This window comes from Anser anser, assembly GCF_964211835.1.
Source record: "Anser anser genome assembly, chromosome: 11".
NCBI classification, from domain to species: Eukaryota; Metazoa; Chordata; class Aves; order Anseriformes; family Anatidae; genus Anser; species Anser anser.
Window position 1 is genome coordinate 22,225,703 of NC_139732.1, and position 16,530 is coordinate 22,242,232.

At 38.2% G+C, this 16,530-nt stretch overlaps 1 protein-coding gene across 8 annotated transcripts in view; it reads left to right on the top strand.

The window, feature by feature from the left end:
• BANP (BTG3 associated nuclear protein) overlaps positions 1-16,530 on the top strand; it is a 146,349-nt gene that overhangs the window by 40,143 nt on the left and 89,676 nt on the right. For all 8 annotated transcript variants that reach the window (XR_014589051.1, XR_014589052.1, XR_014589053.1 and 5 more), the window contains one exon: positions 7,667-7,906. Coding sequence is in view for 5 of the 8 variants with exons in the window: in XM_083851760.1 (XP_083707886.1) it covers positions 7,667-7,906 (240 nt within the window). In the remaining 3 variants the exon portion in view is untranslated. The remainder of the gene's footprint in view (positions 1-7,666; positions 7,907-16,530) is intronic.

Here is a 16,530-nt window from a genome sequence, read left to right on the forward strand (position 1 = left end):
ACTTCTCTTCCTTAGGAGGAGCTTTTTATAGCTATATATGCATTACTGTCCACAGTAGTTATTCATAACATTGCCTTTTCCCCATGGTATTTACAGAAAACTTAGCAGTGGGTAAGGTATCACTGTGCTGTTACCTCTCTTTTGTTGGTGCCTACCGTCTGAATGTTACCCATGCACCTCTGTAATCTACCCATTTCTCCTGCCTTACTCTGGGATTATAAAATTTCAGGGTTGTGTTTTGTTTTTTTTTTTTTTTAAATTTACATAGTACCTTCCACAACAATTGTTTGTGATTTAAGACTATTGTGCACTTGGATTTATAGGAAACAGTCAAAGTGTGGTCATTGCTTACTTGTGATTTCTCATTTGAACTGCATGGTATTTATACGTAAAAGATCACACAAGTTTGTGAAGAGCTCTTTCTGATAACTCTTGAGCTTGTGCTAAAGAGTAGTTTTGCTATTTTACTAAATCTGTGCAAACAGCAGAAAGTAAAGAATGGATAATGGCCAAAAGTATTTACTATTTTTTTTCAATAAATTAGTTTTGTGGTGGTTGGATGGTTTTCTGTTTCCTCTGAAGGTTTTGAATTTTATTTTGGTTAACATTGCAAGGACTTGCTCTTCAAAATTTCCCATTAGAATACTGGTATAAACAGAAATTGTATTTTTTTTTGTATTTTTTTTTGCAGTTTATGTACAGAAAAAATGGTAACTTAAACAGCTGTTTCAGTCTAGCAACAAAGCTCAAATGTTAAATACTTCTGATAATAAGCTATCTGAAGGCACTGATTATTCTATCCTTGCACACCTGTCTCCAGGAGTTAGGATGAGAGCATTATTTTGGTTAGTGCTATACATTGCTTTCAAGATATAAGGGTTTTCAAGATATAAGGAATATTATAATAGCATTTTTCTTTTACGTATTCAGAGTATGGTAACATTTAAAATATCTGGTCTGTGACCTACTGTACAGACAAGGGGAGCATCTGTTGCTGAAACATCAATTCGCATTATGTTATCCTTTTAAATCTGTTTCTTTGACAATAGAGTTACTGTCCTATTTTTAATATGAAAGAAAGCAGGACCTCTCATCTTTGTAGCATAAGAATGCCCCATTCAGCATTACTATGCTGCCTTAAAAGCGAATCTTATTTGAAATGTCTAAGCTAAAGCCAAGACTTTGAAATTACTAAGAAAGAAACATACTGTCCTTAGCATGTGAAACACACTGTCCAAGTATGTAAAAAGCTCTTAAGCAGCTCCTTGAAAGCTGTTTTTAACTGATATAAATAAAACAGCAAGATCCATTCATTTAGCATTTGGTTCAGTGAACTTTGCACGTGGTAAATGGACATGTTTGGCACCGTATGTGATAGTTTTGTATCATATCTGCTTTCTTGACATTCTTTTAGTGCATTTTAAGACCATCCAGAAATTAGAAGTAGAATGTAAACATATTTTTGGAGAAGGGAAAACTGATCTGTGCTAATTAAAGGATGAATGCTTTTTTCCAAAGAAAATGGTTTAGTCACAATCTGTCTCTTCAACTTTGCATGTGAAGCGGTTATTTTACAATCGTTATTTTACAATAGTAGTATTAAATAGAGCTCACAAGTTTCCAAGTGTGATTCCAAACAGCTACTTTTAAGTGGCCAAGACTAATCAGTCTATGGGATTTTCAGTTCACTGTTAAGATCAAATCCTGTATTTCATAGTATCACTTGCAGCACTTCTGCTCTTCCTGCTGGGCTCCTTATGACCAGATACAGACAATGGGAATGAGTTCTCAGAGCAAACATGTAACACCTTAAAACAATTTTATATATTGCTGGTGTGAAGACACTGATCAGATCTCAAGAACTTCAGTGACTTTCTAAAGCCAAAGAAAACTGTAGAAATTGAATTGCTTTGATTTTTAGGATTGTTGGGAGCAACCACATGAATTGTGGTTTCTTTCAGGTGTCTCTCTTGGTGATGTTTGGCATTAACACTCTGGTCCCCTGTGTGAAGTTAAATATAGCAAAGAGGCAACGAACAAAGTGGGGAAACTAAATTAGATATGATTTGCTGACATGAAATGCTTTCTCTAAGGGTTTAAAACCAACTTCTAAATCCATGGATTTTTAATTTCCTCAATTTTATCCCTTTTTTTTTTTTTTTTAGCTGATCATTTTAAATGACAGCTGATCACATAGTCCGTACTTTCTACTTCTGTTAAATAAACTCTCTGGCCTTCCATGAGCTATACAGTAAGTTTATCTCCTATTTCTCTGTCAGATTTAACCATATACTAAAATCGAGACCTTGTTTTTAACAAACGAGTAATTTCACTGATGTTAGGCTGAGGCTTCTGTGCACACCATAGCACTTGCTGAGACAAGCATGCTTTGGTATTACATGCACAGGTATGTGCTTCCTTGCTGTGTGTTGTGTATCAAAGAAAACAGAAGAAAACATGAGTGCAGGATATATTTTCAGACTCTGTCATGGCATAGCATACCACTCCTCCAACCAGGAACGGTTAGAGGCTAACTGGAACTGTGTCTCTGTTAACCAAACCCTTTGTGCCACGTGTGAGCTTCTTCCGGCTAAGTTTTTCTTATGTTTCCATTATGAAAAGTTGGGTGAAGAACTCCAGTTTTATACCTGGGCTTTCAGATGTGACACGGATGCATGTGTTGCACCCTCCTTATTGCCACAGCCCAGTGTCTCAGCTGCTCTTTGTGCTGAGATTTTGGTGAGCGTAGCTTTAAAGTTAGCTCTTTTACCTTTTTTTAGTACAAGCTATAAGTCACAGGGGTAGATTTGGATGTTACCATATAGCATGATTGTCACTCTATTGCCTAAACCTGCTTTTAACTATTTAATGATCATTAGTTAATAAAGCCTGTGCCCCATATTCTCTCAGTTAATCACTACCCCATGAACTCTTGCAGGGGCAAATGACTCAATCTAATTGACAAAAGTTTATTTAAAAAGATGCTGAGTCTTCTGCACATCAGCCAAAATATTACTTAATTTCTCTAGAAACAGGGGTTTATTTTTGTTTTGAGGTTGTCATTTTTTCTGCCTTTCTACTGCAGCAGAGTCATTTTTTCTCTGCTACAAATGCGAGGCTTGCACCCGGCCTTGCTAGTAAAATAAACGCAGCTACGCCGAAGAATGGAACGTGTTAATTCAAATATTGATATGGGCAGGTGTTTTATTTTGTCTTTCTTTGTTTTAAAGGAATGATTGACAACACCTAGCGAGAGAGCGGAGCCTAGCTTTGCTTCTTGTCTTACCGCTAGTGCTCCTGTGTCGGACTAGGGGAACGTGTCCCAGTGGAAAGACGTGAGTAACAGTGAAGGGTCTGCCACCTCCCGACATGGGAAAACACACATAAAGCAAGCCCGAAATCCACAGTGACTCTTGTCTGGCTATTATTCGTTGGACATAGGGTTTCTGATACTAACCTTAAAGCTCCCTTGTACTGTTTCTGTAATGGTGCTTGTTTGCGTAGCAGCCCCAGCCTCCTCCCTCTCATCTCCTCGCAAGTGCTTGCTGAAACTACGGGAATGGTCAGCTGTGTTGTGAGATAAAAGAAATGGACTTAATACAGTAAAAAAAATAATTTGAAAATGCCATTGAAAAGCAAACTAGTCTGGATTTGGCAGAATGGAGATAAAGGCAAATTTTCAGATCTTGGAAAAATAGTGAAAAGGAGTTAGAAACTTAGATTGTCTGTCATTGAAATGAGTTTCTGAGTACAGAGAGCAAATCAGATAGAAACATCAGGACTTTTAACACTTGAAGTAGAAACAATCAAGAGCCACTTCTTGGATGGTACAATATGTGGCAGACGGAAATGCAAGGAGGTACCTTTCCTCATAGCACATAGGCACAAAGTGTAGCTCCTTTCCAGAGTTTAAGTGGGATAACGAGGCCATTAGAAAAATAAATGAAAAAAAAATCCTGCAGGGCAAAACAAAAAAGGGGTATGTTCACACTGGTGTGCAGATGAACGTGTGCTTTTATGCTTGATGATTTTTAAGAAAAGTGTATTATTTGACTGTATTCTTCCTCCCCAGCTCTTCATATGTTATTTGCCTTTTGGTAGTCTCTAAAGAGTAGAAGCAGCTGTAGTGCTGTGTGTGGCTGTACAGTGCCTTGTGGAGTCCTGACTCGGTATCTGACTCTTACAGTGCATGTACTAAATAACCTGACTCATCTAGATTCTATCTGGATATTTAATATAATGCCTGGTAATTCACTTAAAGAACCATGGCAGTAAACATAAAAGGAGGTTTGAGTGCTAGAAGCTTCAGATGGCATCGCTTTAATCAATAGTATTTTTATATACTAAATAATTGCTGAGAGTGAACTTCCATCAAACTCCATGTCTTTTTGTCTCTTTCCCTATTCAGTCTCTCTTCTCCTGTACCACTCCACTTGTTCAGACTGGTTCTGCCTCCCTCATAACTGGCACTGTACTTCCTCTTCTCATCATTATTTTTGGTGTCAATCTCATCATGCTTGTATGCCAAGTGCCAGATGTGTTGACAGCTTGGTATGAATAATATTTTCTTATATGATAAAGAGTATTTTAGCTTTTGCGCACTCAGGTAGCTGCAGTGAGACAGCAGAACCATGTTTAACTTTACATGCAAGTTCCGCTAGTTTAAAAAAAAAAAAAAAAAGATTGTAAAGCAGTCTGAGTCTCAGCTTTTAAGGCTTGGGCGATGGTTATTTATATATTTGTATATGCGACCTAAAATGTATGTGAAGGAGGGAGGTGGGGAAAAGACTGCACGTACATATAGTAGTCAGAATCTTTTGTTAGGTTACCACGCTCTTCTGAATCATCAGTCTCTCGTTACCATCAGCATTTTGCTATTGTTTCACAAGTCAGTTTGACAGAAAGAATTTCATTTAGAAGACTGCACTCTGACATAGGAAAATGAGTTAACGTGACATTCAAACTGGTTTAGTTTGGGCTGAATCGAAGAGTTGGAGTAAACAATGAGTAGATATGTGTAAAGAACACTGGTAATTTCACACAAGCTGTTTTTTTGTTTTTTTGTTTTTTTTTAAAAAGATAACTTGTATTTCTGCTGCAGGATGTAGAGGCAAAAGGGAGCTTTCAGTTGAGGCTTTTGAAGCAGGATTGAAATACAGGAGAGAATTTCATGTGGAGCCTGTGTTCGTAGGTCAGAATAACAAGATAGTGTCTTTTTTTCCAGGCTGCTAGCAAAAGAAGGATGGTTGCATGTGGTAAAAACAGTATGTTCTGGACTTGGCGCCAGTAAAAAATACAACAGAACAAAAAAACCCAACTGATTATTTAGCAAAATCTTTGGTTCATGTAGGTTGATAGCATTCGTTAAACAGGATTGCAAGTGAAAGGTGTTCCATAAGTATTAGTAACTTATATCTAATAGTAAGTGCCTGAATTGGTACGGTAGTAAGATTTTGATGGCAAGTACAATCTTTTATGCAGGCTTCCCAGATTTTTTTTTTTTGGAAAAACTTTCACTTCTATCCAGTGACATCTTTGCTTGCCGGCTCTGTCCAAATTTTTATCAAACGGTGAATTTGTCTTCAGGAACAGAATGTTATTTTCCCTGATAACGTTAACCAGACTTGTGGTGAGGCCAGACACAGTGGCATTCAGAACAAATCGTAATTAATGGGAACCACCTTGTTCTTCAGATGGCACCTGGTACTGTCAACAGAAAACCACTAGCGTGCCCTATCACATAGTTGAGAATAAAAAGGGTGGTACAAGTTTTTTTATATATATATATGCACACATGTATATAAAAGTGCAAGTGTATAAAAATATATCCAGAACAGCATTAAGTTCTGATTTCAACAGAAAAAAAGTTTGAGGGGCTAGCTGCTACATGTATCAGTGATAAATATTTTTTCTTACACATTATTGCAGCTGGCAATCTGTTATTTTCAATGATACGTCGGTATTGCATAATCCAACATTTGCTTCCTACTGTCATTATTCATTGCAATAAACTTGCATCCGACATGTGGTATGACTCCACCTGAAGGTCATGTTGAAAACGTGTTCTTTGTGTTCGAGTTGCTTTTATGTTATATTTTACTGCATATTTTTGGCTTGTAGTCTAGTACAATGTAGGCTGCTTAACCTATACCTGCTCTTGGAAACAAAGATGCTGATTGCTTGGGGGTCCTGTTCAATATGAAAAGGGCTCATCTGTAGGAATTGCGTCACTTCTAGGTGACTAGAAAGGTTATGGAAAATGGGAACTTGTGACATTGTATATACCATAAAACTCCACTTTAAAGGCATTTCATGAAAGATAGATAATGGAATTGAATGTGGCTTTTTTTTTTTTTCCTTCACATTTTTACCATTCTGAAAGTAGTGAAATGGCAAGAAAATTCTATAAAGCTCTGCTGTGGAAGGACTGAGTGACTCTGAAGTCGGGAAGTTTTGTGTTTTACTCCACAAAGAGCAAATGTAGAAATCAAATCCAAATGGTCTGTGTCAGTGAACACTGAAATAGTGTACTGGATGTTGTTCTTCCCAGTTCCTATTAGCAGTGTCAAGATTTGTACTGGAAATTCTGTTTTTATTTGGAATAAGCGTATCGTTCTATGTTGTGTGTTGCAACCTGCACTCCATTAGTGATGGATTATCTTTATGAGCTCTATTCTAGTTCCTGGTTAGTCTTGAATCCACTAACTTTTGGCATTGCCACCGAAGATTAATAAAAGTGTATTTCTCTGAAAATAAATAGATTCCCCCCCGCCCCAAACTGAGTCACTGGGGCAAACTCAAAAATCTTCTGGAGAGATATATATAGATAAGTGTGTATGTGTGTACACCCAGAGAGAAGTGTAGTTCTGGCAGTGAGTAAAAATTAAAAATATTGTGCTGCTAATGATCTCATCGTTGACGAGAAGGAAAGATGCACTTGGGAGATGACTAGTGATTGATTCATTATCTTTATGCTGGGACTGTTCCATGGTAAGCTGTGTGTTTTGGAAATAATATAGACTACTGGCCAGTAAATTTAAATGAAAAACAAAATTGTGATTGGGATCTCTGGCTACGTTTTGAATGATTGCTTTTGCTTAAAATACTCTTTTTGTAAGTGATCAAAAAAGTTACTGCTCTCCGTTGATTGTAACTTCTTAAATTTATAATCTCGGTTAAGCTGACTTCTATCTGATGCTTTTAGGGAGGAATGTGGTTCAAAGCTGCTAGCTTGTTGAAATTAGCTATACTTTGAGAATGTTATGGGGTTATGGTAATCTTTGGATTTAGGAGATGACTAACTTGTTAAAGAATGAGAACGTTGTGAATACAATGTGCTCTTTTAGCTGTTAGCTTCTAATATCAGACACTTAAAAAAGATATCTGAGAGTGAGTTAGACATTGGGACTAATTGCACCAGTTCCTTCTGTAGGCCAGAATGTTAATGGCAATTGCTTTTGGTCACTGTTGATGTAGGTTTAAGAATAACTTTTTACCCACAGCTAATCCTGTGAGCCTATCAGTCATTGTAGATTTGAAAGAAGCTTGTGGTGACTATGAAGAAAATTGAAAGAGCTCGTGATAAATTAAGAAATGTTGACTGTGACTTGAACTTGACTGTTTCATTCTGTGCCATAATTAGAATTTCCACAATCTCTGTTTCTAGAGGATTACCCCAATGGGACATGGCTGGGAGATGAAAACAATCCTGAGATGCGGGTCCGTTGCCCCATCACCCCTGCTGACATGCTGCACATCAGCACGAACTGCCGCACAGCCGAGAAGATGGCACTGACGTTGCTCGATTATCTCTTCCATCGGGAAATCCAGGCCATCTCCAACCTTTCGGGCCAGGGGAAGCATGGGAAGAAGCAGCTTGATCCTCTCATGATTTACGGAATTCGCTGTGAGTATAATACTGAAATTTCTGAGTTTATTCTGCATAGGTAAGACAAACTGTTGGCTACTTGCAGTTATGCTACGATTTGTGAGAATGCGACATGTATTGTTGTTGCTATTGCCAAACAGATGTTTTTTTAGCTTTTATTTATGAAGGAGTCCTAATGGACTGCTTTATTTTAGCTTGTTGTGGGCCAGAAATTCCTCGATCTTGAAATCTGAATTCAGATTTATTTGCAACTACCAGCTGCAAGCACATCAAGTGTAGCAAATAATCTAGCTGACAAATATTGCTTTGGCTAAAGTGGAACAGGTCTTAAAAGAAAAACAAACAAACAAAACCAGTTATATTATTTTTAGATATTGCTCAAGTGTTCAAAATAATATGGTCCTGCATCTCAGTTTCTTTTAATTTCTGTGTATTATTTCAGAAGACTAGCTGACATTGAGATGGAGGAAATTTGCAGTCTCTTCTAAAGGAGAGATGAAGTATCATAGTCTGAGGATTCATAACAACATTAGCACACAGTGCTAATTGATAGTGCATATTGATAGCACACAGTGCTAATGTAGTTCCAGTGTGCTTGAGTTTTTTGCTTATTAAAGCTATTATGCAGTAATGAACAGATATTACTTATATTGCAGATGCAGTTCTTGGCAATTTGAAAGGAATTAAATGTGTTTTGCATATAGAATATAGTAGGCATAGCCCCTAGTGAGGAGTGAAGAAGAATCTGGATGTATGCATCTCGCTCTGATACGGTGGTTTCTAGTAGGGGATTACTCAGTGAATACATTAATGAGGACAGCCAAGTCTCTTCCCTGTGCTGTGGTGTAAATATTTCACACCAAAGGATGTAGGCGAAGGCCTCCCAGACTTCCAAGTATCTGACACAAATCTTCAGCTCGTGTGATACCTTTATTATGCGTGCTGCGTAGAGGAAACAGAACTGGAAATGTTAGTGTAGAATTGAGTGTCTAAAAATGACCAACGTTACTACTTGAACTAGATTTTTATATGCCAGTAAATCTTGTTCTTTATAGTCACATCTTATGTAGGTCACCAATGGATTAGTAGAGAGGGAATAATTTGTTATACTGAAGTGTTTTGTATGCAATTGCCAATTTGAAATGCCAATTAAGGCTTAAGAACACAGCCAGAGAGCTTATTTTGATTGGTGTTTGAAGAATCTGATGCTTTGTTTTTATGCTTCTGTTAGGGCAATGTGTTTGATAGTTACATGGAAGAATATTTGATGATGCTACTGCTCTGCTGTCTTTACACTGAACTGAGCCGAAGACATAGAGTCCAATTGACCTGTTTTCATTTCTGGTGGTTTGCTGACTATCTCAGGGAAACTAACGGGCAGTAAGCAATGCACTTTGTTGCATTAGGCCAGTTTTTGTCTTTACATACCTGCAGCAGAAGGCCAGGCTGTAGTAATGTATGTGTATTATGTTATCACTCCGAGTAATTCAGTTAAAATGACACTTGGTTGCAGAAGCCTTGGTAGGAATTCGCTGCCATGCAAGTGAGCGTATGGATGCCTCGTAACCCTCAAGGGTGAGGTTCTGGCCCTGGTCAGTTCAGTGGCAGGACTCCGGTTGCGTTCAGCTGTGCCATGATTTCATCCTTAACATTTGTCAGACAGGTAGTGAGAGGAGCCCTGCCATGTTGTGTCCGCTTTGCTTTATCGGTCCCCAGACCATCTGGTTTTTATTGGTGATAGTTCTCCCATAAATTGTACCAAAACCCAAGTGCAGCACTAGAATGGGAACTAAATTATGTTGTCGTCCTAACAATGGGGTTTCCTTTTGCACTGAGCAGTCATACTCTGTATTATTTTAAACTTAAATAAATTTAACTTAAGTTGCATCAAAGTAGCAATTTAATTATAAGCTGAAATGAAAATCTAATGTCATCAGCCTTGCCTTTGCCAATCATAGCTAGCAAAGCACAAACCAATGTAAAGGATTTTTTTTCTTTTGTTTCAGGTTTCTTTTAAGTTTGTCAGTGGAAAGGTATTTGTTCTTTTTCTAGAAGGAAAACACCAACCAAATCTATATTTAATAGAAAATATTTTGAATAATATGCACAAGCTAAGAGAATGAAGAGATGTATGTTTATGAAAAATCCTTGATGTACTGCGTAGGGTTTACCGCAGGAGAGATGAAAGTTTATCTTTTGAAGTAGAAGTTTTCATTTGTGGTATAAATTTGCTTGTGGGGTGGTAGTGGTATTGAAAGTTTTTAAGCAAGAAACCAAAATGACTTAAACACACTATATGTCATTAAGTAGCTCATTATTTCAGCCTTACTAAAAATATAGACATTTTCTGGTGAAATATAAGAACATCAGCAGTTTTAATTTTCATTGTGTAGGAGAAAATACAGATTTAGCCCTTTTGAGATTTTATAGCAATCTCCACAGATGAGTTTGAAAAAAAAAAAAATAATCTATCACTAGTCCTTATTTTTTAAAATATAAATAATAAAATGAAAAGAAAATATTAGTTATTCCATGTAACTTTGCTGTTAGCGCATCATTTCTGTGAAGGCCTCTTGCATCTGCATTTATTTATTTTGCAGACTCTCCCTCATCATTTTTAACATATTTGTCCGTTTTGGCCAAATTCGACAAGAGGAGAGAAGCTCGGTATCTAGAAATTAAATGCAAAATGAGTGGTTGCGTGGAGGAAAGAGAGATACATTCAGCAATCATGTTAAGGAAAGCTGTGCCCATGGTTCCGTTGTGTTATTGGGCACCAGAGATCCTCTGTTGGCTCCATACTCTCTGTTGCTCAGGGAACTATTTATACATGTTGAAATAAGTCTAATGTTAGGGACATGATCTTTTTTTTAAATGGAAGAAAAAAAAAAGACATACCCACAAAGGAGAGGGCACTGTGGTAAAGGACAGAAAGATGTATGAGTAGTGTCATAGCCAAGTTAGTACTATTCTGCTGAATTTTCCTGTCTGCTTCCAGGACTGCTTTGTAGAGTGAATTTTTCTAGACTTCAGTTCATGAGTTAGCATTTATTTCATCCAGAATAAACCCCTGTTATTGAAATAGCATAGGACAAAAGTATTATCTGAAAACATGTCAAAGTCTCATTTTTAATTACAAAGTAAATGATGCATATTCTGTTTCATGTGGCACATAACTTTCATTTTTTCAAATGCATTTAAAATCATAGAATATAAAGAAATTGGTAACAGAAGCTTGTTATTTCTGTTGTGTTGTAATATTGCTTCCAGTAAAGACGGTACCATTTTCTATTTAACTAACTGAAAGAGATGTTAATACACTTTGACAGAAAAATGAAATACAGCTCCGTCCTCTTCAGAAAGCTGTTCAAATAGAGGTAAGCACTATGTTGCTTTACGAAATTCATTGACACAATACTGCTTAAGATGGAGAGGCAGACCACCCACATTTGTTTAATAGGAAACACATTTGAGTCCCGCTTGATTGTGTGGAGTATGCCGCTTAAATCAGCGTATGTATATGTGTGTATATATATCCATGCACATAACCCAAACATAATGCGCATTGGGTCAGTTTAAGCAACTTGTAACTTGTCATGTAAAATCCTCTGATCACAGTAATTCACTACTGTTTCAGCTTCTCATTTGCTTATAATGAAGATTTTGATCTTAATAACAGTGCAGGGTAAAGAACAAATGTACCACACTTCTGTTCCATCTTCTGTAAGCATCCTCATGCTTTTAAGTATTGGAGGAAAGGTAATAAATTGCAACTCAAAGGCAAGCTGTTAGCTCTGATATTTCTCACCAGTCGATCTGTTTTATGAGATACTGCAGACTTTTGTCATTATATATAATGTTTTATGTAAACATTGCAGTTATGAAAGTGTATACTATAAATACAGAATGTCTTTAGTGTTTTCTTTTTTTTAAATTTTTCCACTTTAAAAATGCCTTTTGCATTGCTGTATTTTTTCTAAATTATGCCCATTCTTTTATCCCCCCTTTAGTCCTTCGTAATTTCTATATACTTGTTTTGCTCTCTGTCTTCCTTTCATTACATGTTTATAATTGTGGCTTCACATGTGTCTGACTTCTGAATATCGTACTAGTCGCTACCTGCCAGAATATACAGCATATATACAGTGGCTTAAAGTGCTGTTGTGTGTCGCTGCGACAGAGAGAGCCACAAGCCTTGGTTATCAGCAGTCGTTGACACCGCTAGATCTTGGATTCCGTCAGGAGGCAGCTGGAAAACTTCAAGAAAATTTCAAACTTTTAAAAAATTGGCGTTTTGTCCTATCTGTAATATTTTATCAGCACTAGAAACTGATGTTTTTTTTTTTTTTTTTTTTAACTTGGATGGTTGTGACTACATAGCTAATTGTACTTTCAATCGATCTCCTTTGACAGAGCAGCTAACTCAAGAATCCGTCATGCTCTGAATTCCCTGGAGATTGGGGGTAAGAGGAATGGGTTAGTGGTAGTACTCAAGCTAGTAATTTGCTGAGGATTGCTGATGTTTTCTGTTTAACCCATGCCTCTGTTTCTTCATTATATAGCACATTAATCTTCCAAGTTATAGTATTCTGAAAAGAAGTTGTGTGGTTTGTATCCACATGGATGAGCTAATCCTGTGGTCCCTGGAAATACTTTTTGCCAACATTTTCTTCTCCTAGTAATAAATACCGTGGACTGCAGCAGTCTGGAAATATAAATTCGCTTCAGCCTGTTCCTTTGAGGGCTGTGGTGTTATTAGATGCTATAGTGCATTTCTCAACTGCCAGATCATGGCTTAGAGGTAGGACAAACTTCATTTTACAGTTCAAAGGGTTGAATATATGCAAACAAGGATTTGCCCAAATCTGCAGCATCATGCCTGCGGCAAATGGGGAAGCTGAAGCGGGTTCTCCTGAGCTAAGCACTATTCAAAACCTCTACTCTGATCCTCACCAAGTGGACAGTATCCATCTGACATTTTGGGAAGGCTGTCTTATGGCTCGTTCTGAATTGCGTGATAGTGGTGGCTGTGTTTATGGTGAAAACTTAGGAAGAGAGGAGGAGGAGTTTGCAGAGGTGTTGAACTACCTCATACCTCCAGCAGAGAGCAAGAAGCAAGAGTACGAGAGTTCAGCACATCTTTAAATGAGAAGAAGTGAAAGAAAACAGTTCTGTTATGCTTTTCTTATATCCAAAAAGCATTATTTTTTGTACAGAACCCTTAGGAAAGGCCTTGATGGAGCAGTGACGCTTTTTGCAAATGCATTGTCTTCCTGAGAGCTGCAAAAGTCTGGCTTCAGTTCCAAATAGCTGCTGCTTTGTGAATCAATTAAATGCTGCCACATGGAGGGAAGTGATAACCTCGTTTGAGGCTAGGCAAGAAGATAATATGAGAACCCATCGAGTTTATCTCGGCACCGCAGTTCTCATAAATGGCATCAATGCTGGCACTTGCTTACTGACTTTATGTAAGCGCTATAATTTAATGCTGGCTGTTGTTTTCTTCTTTCCTGGGTACTTATGTAGATTTCGATTACTTTCCTGGCCAGTTACTTTTTAATAAACTGAAGTAAAGGTGGCAATTTTGGGGAAAAAGAAAGAAATTGTTGGCAGGGTGTTTTCTCTCTCCCTCTCACACTTGTCTTGTTGTTCTTGCATTATAAAAGCAATGAATTTAATTTTCCATTCTTGAACGTAAGCAGCTGCTTAGTCTGTCAGTTGCAACTGTGACTGCATAGAACTTGATTGTGCATGATGTGCTGTCAAGCGTTTGTGAGTTCATAGGCTCTAGAGAAAGAAGAAAACTAACATTAGGTCACTTGGACCATCTCTTTATGGCCGAAGCACGATTGTTCCATCCTGTCAATGCTTTTCCACTTTGGCCAGACTCATTTAAAGTACGTGCTGAAGTGCCCTGCTCCTCACTTCTTGAGAGGCGGCTAAAAACATTCAGATCAGTCTATGAACATAAAAACTTTCCTCATTTTAAACCTTGCTTCAGGAGGGTGTACTGTAAAAAGAGCCAAACTGTGTAATTAGTAAGAAAGATGTGCCCGATGTGAAAGTTCCCCTACAAATATGATAATTTAGTCAAATGAGAGCTGTGCTTTTCCTAATGAAAATCAAGGGAGTTGATGTGGATTTCAAAAGCCGTTGTTTCATAATAAAAATCCTCAAACCCTGATGTCAGCGAACCGTGTTGGACCCCTTGTAGTTAGCGTCGAGTGTGATGTCCAGGGGTCTTCCTTACCACCACTGTGGATCCATCCCAGCTATGAAGCTACAAGTGAAAAGGAAGAGTCTTCGCATCGCGGTTGTACTAATCACTGTTAGCTTTGGACTAATTTCTCCGCACTGGAACTCCTCCAGGGTTACAACTGTCCGCAGGACAGTTTCGGCGGCGTGCAGTGGTGGTGTCCCTTCGGGTCTGATTGAGAAGGATGCGGAGTTTCTTTATTCTCCCCGCCCGTGCTGGAGGCTGTTGGTTACCCACTACCACTTGGGCTCAGTCTCCGCATAAATAAAGTACCCTAATGAACTTTCAGTGAGCTCCAGACAAGAAATAGTTTCTTTACTATTGAAGGCCTATAAATGACAAAAGTGAACTTTTATGGCGTGGTTTTAGAAGATGCGAAGAGTCTAAGAAAGTATTTGATCCCTGACATTTGGAGAGGAAAAGCAGCTCAGCCACCAAACGCAGATTGATCAGTGCAAGAATAACGTACATTCGTCTGGAAAGCTCATTGCCGCGTTCAAGGAGAGCTGTGATTTCACAAAGGCTCGTAAACGGAATGCCAGAAGGTTGCATAGCTTTTCCTTTCCTGCTTTGAACTCTCTTTTCTTCATTTCACAAGGGTTAAAAAGTGAAGTGGGGAGATGCCTCAAGCCGACTGCAAGTAAAATGTAAATAAATTCCCGCAGCGTTCAGGTTTCTGTGGTGCCAGGCCTTTCCAAACCCACAAGCTCCTTCGGAAGGGGAGAAATTTTCGTTGTTGATTCATAAGTGAGTTTTTCTTGGCGGCACGTGTGGTGGCGTTTGCCATCCAGATGGGATCCTGAGGCACTGCGGCGAGGGCTTATGTAACGGGATGTCTCGGGAAGGGGGATTTTAAAGCAACAACCCTCCTTTTTCCCTCGGTTTTGCCGTGGGTTCTCTCAGATCATGCTGTGCTGCTGTGTAAAAGATAAACAGCTGTTTAATATATTTCTCCTTAACGTTGTGTGGATATCAAAAATGACCCGACGTGTGATTGTTGGCAGTGGCTCCTTAACGTCAGAAACATTTATTTCGGTGAAGCATTATTACTTCAAATTGGGTGATTCCATTTGTTTTCAGCATCAGCCTTTGATTTCAAGCAGTAAGTTGATCCCTTGGCAATAAACACATCATTTACCTGGGTACGTTCCGTTCCAAACCCAAATGGTGGCTGATAAACCTTACAGGAGTGGTTCTCCCCAAGAGCGAGTAAAAGAAAAAGTAAGGTCTTTGCTTGCTCAGTCTGATCATAAATGAACGCTCTGAGATTTTGAATGTGCAAAACTAGAAGGTAAATTCTTTTGAAGTCTCAAAAGCACGGTATCCCATGTGTGCATTTTTAACATGCGGAAGGAAGGTAATAGTCATCGTGAGCGCATGAGGCTTTTTATTTGGAAGGAGATTGTTAGTGGCAGGGTAATTGAACAAGTGTTGGCGTCTTTAAGGTCCTAATGTTTATGAAAAGCCATTTCAGATGAAAATGCTTGTGTAGTCTATATGGAAAGCTGCCATTGCAATTTTTAGCTGTACAGCTATAGATATATGAAGTATGCGATTTCAGTTTCATACTGGGACCCCAATGTTGCATGAATATATATATTTTGGGAGGAAATGAAACATAGATCTTCTGTCTTTTTTCAAGGTATTTTGTTTTATTTGCTCTGTCTTTGGATTTGCAAAATGTTTTTCAGAGCAAGAAATGTGTTTTCTTTTAAAAATGAGAAAAAAATAGAAGTGAATGTCATTTATCTATTATCACACTGGCGTACCTTCTATGCAACTTGTGAGCTGTAGCAAGTCTGTAGTAGATAACGTAAAGATTTTTCTATTCTCAGAGTATAGACCCTCTGATTTGGTCCAGAATTATTTTCTTACGGCGTGTGTTAATTCGTTTATGGAGTTATAAGCACTTCATATTCTTGATAATTGCACTAGTTATTAAATGGTTACATCTATACAGCTGTTAATATTCTGTCACCATCAGAGAAACGTAATCAAAGAATCCCTACGGGAATGCCTTATGGCCACCACTGTAACACTGCATGGAAATCGCTTCCATAGAAGTGTGCAACCAGGAACGTCAAAAATGCTCAGTTCCTGCAGTGATTAATTCGCTCCCTTCCATTTCACAGCAGCTCTCTGGTTCTGCAGTTCTGCTAACCTTTTGCAGCACTTGGCGCATGCTGCAGGGGAGTCAGAGATTGAGCAAACATACACAGGCACCGATAAAAACGCTGCCGTCTCTTGCCAGAGTGGTAAGTTTGATGCTCCACTAGATGGCATTATTCCCATGCTTATGGCAAGAGTCAGGCTTATTTTGAAGAGTCAAAATAAAACAGGTTCTGCAATTGGTAAAATAAATAGAAATAGACTGGTTGGTTTTGCA